We start from the raw sequence: 7,275 nt of genomic DNA, 5'->3' as shown, positions 1-7,275 counted from the left end.
CAGGACATTCGGCTTCTACTAAGGCGCAAGATTTCGGATGAAAACAAGAGCAGGTAATAACAGAGCTCAAAACTTCCACTCGTCCCCTTGCAATTGGTGAATGAAAATTGTGTGTGGGTGAGTGGAAATACAGGGTGTGATCTTTAACCGCTGTCCGTTTCCTCCACCCGCTTCTTGGAGCGGCAACGCAGCCTCCCGCGGCCTGACAGCTCATCCCTCGATCCTCACCACGGCAGCCTGTAAACCCGGTATCTTGCTTTCAAACCACGTTAGGGTGGCGCTGACGAGTGTACAAAGAGGCGTGACCATGTCAGAGAGGGAATCGGCCCTGCCGTTGAAGGCTGCTGGAAGCGCTCCAAGACGCTGTGGGGACACAGGATGACATGGTGGGAACAAAGGATGACATGGTGAGTACACAGTATGACATGGGGCACAGGATGGCATGGAGGCACAGGATGATAGTCACGGTAGGGGTTAGGTGGGGTGACTGGTGGCGAGTTAGACACTCTTATGGTCTGACTAATAGCTCAGGACTTGAAATTTGTGAGCCCTGATCTAAAAAAAATGTTTACTTTGATGTTGTGGTATTTTCTGTCCAATTTCAGGCATGCATGTTTGATTATTGTATTAATGATCTTTGTTGTAACATCTCTTTATCTTATAATTCTAGAAAAGCAACAGGGGGTGGCCCTGAGAAGAAAACAGTTTACCACCAGTATGAAGAGTTACTGCGTCCATACATAGATCTAGATTCCATTGTTGGCATCAAGGCTGGTTTTGATACCTCGAGGCACCATGAAAACGGTGAGAAATCCAAACATTTAACATGTTCTCATATACTTCCATCTTGTATCTTCAAGATAACCAACTGGTGCACAATTGTGTGTGTTTAAATGTTTTTAAAATGGTTTAAATCTTTCTCAAAGTAATATTTTTAATAAAAAATGTTGATCGCCAGTAGCTATCCGGTTAACCATTTTGTTTTAAATTTATTTGGAAGAGGGTGCTGACAAAAGGCAGTTAGTGTCAGAAGCAGAAATTGAAAGTGACCACTCTTTGAATGCACAGCCGTCTGTCTACTTCCAGGTGGAGGATGATCCACCAAGCAACCCTGAGGAATCAATCACCCTTTTCCTAGAAGAATCTAGTCATGAAAATGCTAGTAATGTAAATGCTTCTGAAGTAATGCCAAACCCAACTGTGACCAACCATATAACTTTAGATACACCCATCCTGGGTACTCCTGATGTGGTTGCTACTGAACCCCCAGAGTTAAGCAGACCTAGAGACAGGAGAACAATTTGTAGGACACGAAACATGGATAGGGAACAGTACCATTTTGATAGAGAACAGAGTGATAGATTTCATAGTGAACAACAAAATTTTAGAGAACAGCTCATGCAGAGATTGGATAACCTAAATAGTAACATATGCAAATCTAATATTCTCCTAGAGCAACATAATGCAGCTCAACACACCTATCGCCAGCAGAAGCTCTCCTTTATGGCCAAACTAACTGAACTCTTAGGCCCCATACTCACGACCAAACATGTCTGCTGAAACTGGCCCGCAGGCCAGTTTCAGCAGACATGTTTGGTCGTGTGTGGGCGCGAGCGGGCCGAATTCCAGCAAACATTTGCCCGCCGGGCCTTTTCCCAGCAGACAAATATTCCTGGACTTGTTTTAAAACAGCCCGCTGGAATTCAGCCCGCTCGGACATGTACGGTCGTCAGTACAGACCTACCGTACATGTCCAGGCGCCCGCCGTCCCTCGCATGCGTCGAATGACTTCGACGCATGCGTGGAAGCATTTTAAAGGCGGGCCGCCCACGTCGCCACGTCATTGTCGCGGAGACACCGCGTCATCGACGCGGCGACACCGCGGACACGCCCCGCGTATTGTTTACGCGCGGACTTCTGTACGATGGTGTGTACAACCATCGTACAGAAGCCCTCTGGCAGACATGTATGGTGAAAACGGTCCGACGGACCGCTTTCACCATACATGTTTGTCCGTGTGTACCCGGCCTTAGAAGCACATCTGCCATCTCCTGGTGAGCAATCTCATAATGCTCGGAATCTAACCAGCAGCAACCACAGCAGTTTTGTATGTGAAAGTATTATCGAAAATGATGCTAATGATAATTTTACTATTCAGGATATGTAAATGTTATAAGAAGTACATTTTTTTTTTTAATACATTTCACATAATTCACAACTGAGTTTGAATTTAAAGAGCTTGCAAACATTTGTTCTTTAAATTTTTACTCAGCACGCAACATTGTTAAGTCATATATTGCCCAAAGTTGACTGCTATATTGATGTATTTCTCCAGTTAAATATCTCATTTGACCATGCCGTTGCAGATCTGTACCAAATATGTGTAATCAACATGACGTTTGTATTTGAGTTTTAGATGTTTCAATGGCCATCATTGATCAAGCTGGTTGGATGACCAATGAAACGTCTTTAGACAGTTATGTAGCTTTGATTTTATTTTCAATAGATATACAATTAATGTTATATGGGATTTTTTCTATGACATTATTGCCTCTGAAAACATTTCAAAAAGGTTGAGAATTATGTGAAATCTATTTTTATCTTTCAAGCATGTTCTAGTATTCATTACTGTTACCATTACGGTTTTCCGAATGGTTGGTATATACACGTTGAAATGCAAGTGCAACAATATTGTCAAATATTTGTTTTAACATGTATATTTTTTGTTCGAAAGCAGAACCATTTTTTTGTTGTAAGGCAAAAAAGTGGTAGGATTGTTGAAAAGTAGAAGTGAACTATCAATAATACTATAGTTGAAGTTACAGAGTAGAGATATAATTCATCAGCACTACATAAAAGCATCAATCATATTCGTTCAATAGGAGAATACATCACATTAACATCACGTCTACGCATTTGAAACAGACAGAGTTGTCCCTTTGTCACAGCAGAAAATCTGGAAAATGTGACAGGTTTTTCATGCTTTTCTTCCGTCAGGAAGGCACACTATTGGTTCTAAATTTTTTTTTTATATTTTTTATCCACGTGGATGTAAATTATTGATATTTTCACTCAAGTGCTTGGATTTGTATCTGTACTCTGTGACTAAACTGCGCCATCCATTGTTGTTGTCACAGCAAGGACCATGTTTCTCTGTGTGGTTTTCAAAAGTAATGTGTATTTTCTCCTATGAAGAATAAAGCAAAGTAGCTGATAATTGCAATCTTGATATCACCTGTGTTTCTGTAAAGTTTACCACAAAATATACATATTTTAGTTGCTGACGTCGTCTTCTTCGCCAGTAGTTTAATTCATATTAAAAAAACAAACATCCAAATGGTTCCATACTCCATCTTGCCCAACCATATATTTTTGATGTTGTGTTGGCTGTAATTTGATTTTCTGTTACTTTTGAAACCACATGTTATTGGTATGGAATGTAGGTATCATTTCCTGACTAATGAGGTTAAAAATGTTTCTGCAAGTTGTAGACGACCGCTTTTCCATCTTTCAAATGCCCTGCCTGGAGTAGTTAACATTTTAACTAACGTGCATTGTTTCTCAGTAATGAAATGAGTGATGGTAACTGCGGTGTGGGGTGGAGAGGAGAAATTAAAATATATATAACATTTGGGGTAATGGTAGATGACTATAGGCAACCAAAGGTAGAGTTAAGTGACCAGTGATGAAGGTGATGATATACAAAACAATAAATCACACAAAAAATATAATATTATGATTCAATTATTGTGTTATTTATTGGTTTGCATATCAACGGCTTCTTTACAGGTCACTTACTCTCCTTACCTTAGGTTGGCTATAGCCATCTGCCATTACGCCAATTGGTGGTATTTTTTTTAGTTTTATTTCATTTCTCCCCTCTCCCACACAGCGCAGTTAACAGCACTCATTTCATTCACCATCTTTCTGGCAAGGACAGGTTTCAGGCAACTGCAGCATTTCAACTGTCTTTGGCACACAGTTCGGTCTTCTATTTTATTGCTTCTCACTAATGTCAAAAAAATGTTGGTACTTATTAGCAGATGAACAGAATTTTTGCGTGTATAACCCACACTTACACTTGTTGCAATAAAGAATTCAAACACACTTTTGTTTTGTAGAAGACTTTTAAGTGAAACTTTTATTTTATATGTTTGAAACTGTTAATGTTGAATGTTTTACAAGATAAAAAATAAATGCAACAGAAGTAAAACAAAGGAAAAATACAAAAACAAAATAAAGATTCATTTTTTGGCAATTTTTGTACTCCTGTCTTAATTTTATGTTATTTCTCCAAAGTTTTTATAGTTGGGTTAACCTGAAATGAGGAAAAAAACATCATTGGTTAAGATTTGACATTGATAAACAAGATCAGCCCAAATAATTCATTTTACAGCATGTCTGTCTCTTCAACTTAATAATGCAAGTTTGTGATCATTTCTGATGATGTTTGGAAAATTAAAAATGTTACGGTGGTTTATTACCTGAGAAATAGTTTGTAATCAGTTTACTTCTTGCTGCGTTTCCCCTGTGATCATTTTCCACTGGAATTGTGGGCATGTCATCCTCCACTGTGGTGTCTAGTTCCTCTTGTAGTCCTCCATGCCTTGCAATGTTATGGAGAATGCTGCATGCTAGGAACATATCAGCTACCTTACTGGGGGAATACTGAAGGAATCCACCAGACAAGGACATGCAATGGAAACGGCTCTTTAGGACACCAAAGCATCTTTCGATAACCACTCGTGTTTTGGTATGAGCAACATTGTAAGCTGCTTCTGCAGGAGAGGATGGCCTGTTGATAGGTGTTAAGCCATGGTAGACAGGGGTAACCAGCATCTCCTAAAAAATTTAAAACAATATAAGTTTATTTGTAAGTATAGAAGAAATCATGCTAAATCACATGATGTAGTGGCCAATTGTGTGGTCATTTTAGAAAATTTTCCAATGTTAGTCACATATGGATAACATACGTCTAATAAAGCACATTTTCAAATTATTTGGCGGGCAAGGTTCTGGACTTGTACTTTTGATTGAGCATTAATGGTACTTAACTCACAACACAACAGCATACCACAGTTGTGGGCCATGCTTACTGTAGTGCATGTGAATGTTATTAAAACAAAGCATGCTAGAGGAAAAGTCTGCCTGTCATAGATATTTCAATACTATAGTGCAGACCTCATATGGGACTATAACGGAGGACCAGAGGGACATGTCTCTTTCATGTACAATACATATGCACAATTGGGGGGGGGGGGGGTTATTGTTGTGCTTGGTAGTGCTGCTTGATGTTATGCATATTGGGGGGTTAACGTATGGGATAGTGTTGAACTCCCAGATTTAAATATTAACTATACATTCAAGTAAATCAACTACTGACACAATTGTTGCATCTTATGCTGCAATCATTTACATATAGGTACTGTACTTAATTCTGGTGGGTGGCTTCTTTGGCACACCTTGGTCATGTGTGTTTTGATAAGTAGTTCCTAGCTCTCTCATGTGATGTCTTAATATGATAGTGTAATACATCACTTAAGCAAGCTTGAAGTAGTGACTACTTTTCAGTGCACACGGAACATGTGGAACAACAATACACCTCACATGAGAAAGGAAAGATTTGTGGACCTTGAACCAGGTGATAGCTAACTAAAAAGTACTTGAAAGTATTTTGGACATTTAAATTCTGAGTTTATTATTACATGTTTTTGAAATACTGATTAATGTAAAGCTGTTGAGCTGTCATGTTACTGATATAGCACTAATGTCAGTCTAGTATGGAATAAAAAAATAAAAACGCATTTATAACTGGAAAACACACCATAAAATAAACAGTGGAGCACACTTACCCAGCAGCCATCCATTATTTTCTAAGTCCTTGTCCAGAGTATCATATATTCCCGATTGGCGCAATATATGGGCATCATGACAGGATCCTGGAAAGCCGGTGACAACATCACGGATTATGAGGTTTGAATCACAGATCACCTGGATGTTGAGTGAATGGTAAGCCTTACGGTTTCGGTAGATGTGCTCCTGTTCTGATGGGGGACATAATGGCACATGGGTGCAGTCTATTGCCCCAATGACATTGGGCATTCCTGCTAGGTCAAAAAAACCACGTTTAATTTGATCCCGCTCTTCACGTGACTTGCCCATGTGTATGTATTTTGGAGCAAGTTGTCGCAGTGCTTGCAGGACCTCCACCAAGCAGCGGGAAAAACTGGGTTGTGAGATGCCAACAATCTCACCACTGACATGTTGGTATGAGGCCTTTCCTAAAAAATGAAGTACTGCCAAAAAACGCACAAGACCTGGTACTGCATTACTTCTCCGCGTGCGTGTTTCTAGGGCCAAGTGTATTTCATCATACAGGGAATGTATCATGGGAGAGGATAATCTGAATTTGGCTATCACCTGGGTTTCAGTAAATTGATCCAAAAAGGTACGTGAACGGAATACACGTTTCTCTATCTGAACGACATTCTGACGTGTCCTTCTTCGCCTCTGGATCAGTTTCAGTTCAAATAGAGCACATCCAAATGGTTCCATCTTGCACAAAACTCCTAACAAAATTGACTACAAGCCTGAACCGCCAAAAAATTCCTCTCAACAAATGAAATATCGCCTGGGAAATGTCATAACGCCACCCTCAGGGAGGTGCTTATTTAACGATTGCTTAGCGATCGTTAAATGTCTAAAAAACCTTTGTGAATTGCACTTCTGTACATATTTAACGATTTGAGTCGTTAAAACAACGATCAATACGTTCAATAACGAGTCAAAACTAAAAATATCGGTTCCGTGTAGTGAAACGTTATTTGATGATTTTTAGAAGCGTTAAGTAGTTTAGTGAATTGGACTTGCTTCAATAACGTGTGAAATCGTTTACATAACGACCGGTATCGGCAAAAAAAGCTTTGTGAATTGACCCCTATGTGTTATTAAATGTTATTCCTACCTACTACACTATGGAGTTTTGCCTTATGCTTTATTGAGAGCGGCTGGGACCTTATGTGATGAAAATTACCTGGGACCTTATGTGATGAAAATTACCTGGGCTGCCTTGGATCCAGAGCTATCCCCTGCTGACCTTCATATTACCTAAAGGCTCTAATTAGCCTTTCATGAGGTGAGAGGCTAGTATTTACCTTCTGATTCTGCACTACTACACGGAATGGATCGTGCATTGGATTGCAGCATCATCCTCTAACCTAGCACTATTGCACTTTTTGGGAATTTTTGCATCAAGCACTTTATTATTTATTCCAC

General features: G+C 39.6%; 2 protein-coding genes across 2 annotated transcripts in view; one reads left to right on the top strand and one right to left on the bottom strand.

Annotated features, from left to right (window-relative positions):
* Window positions 1-2,340, top strand: part of LOC120928372 — a 2,958-nt gene extending 618 nt beyond the window's left edge. The window contains exons 1-4 of the mRNA XM_040339470.1: window positions 1-53; window positions 671-804; window positions 1,454-1,528; window positions 2,034-2,340. The exon at window positions 1-53 is cut by the window's left edge and continues 618 nt beyond it. Coding sequence (XP_040195404.1) covers window positions 1-53; window positions 671-804; window positions 1,454-1,528; window positions 2,034-2,167 — 396 coding nt within the window. The 3' untranslated portion in view covers window positions 2,168-2,340. The remainder of the gene's footprint in view (window positions 54-670; window positions 805-1,453; window positions 1,529-2,033) is intronic.
* A 1,887-nt stretch (window positions 2,341-4,227) lies between these two features.
* LOC120927979 (putative nuclease HARBI1) lies at window positions 4,228-6,759 on the bottom strand. The gene is made up of 3 exons (XM_040339018.1): window positions 5,853-6,759; window positions 4,485-4,842; window positions 4,228-4,318 (listed from the first exon to the last, which is right to left on the bottom strand). The coding sequence occupies exons 1-3, from the start codon at window positions 5,865-5,867 to the stop codon at window positions 4,314-4,316; spliced, it is 378 nt and encodes a 125-aa protein (XP_040194952.1). The 5' UTR covers window positions 5,868-6,759; the 3' UTR covers window positions 4,228-4,313.
* Window positions 6,760-7,275: the final 516 nt, after the last annotated feature.

The sequence above is a fragment of the Rana temporaria genome, chromosome 2, assembly GCF_905171775.1.
Source record: "Rana temporaria chromosome 2, aRanTem1.1, whole genome shotgun sequence".
NCBI classification, from domain to species: Eukaryota; Metazoa; Chordata; class Amphibia; order Anura; family Ranidae; genus Rana; species Rana temporaria.
This window is presented reverse-complemented; position numbering and strand designations above follow the sequence as displayed.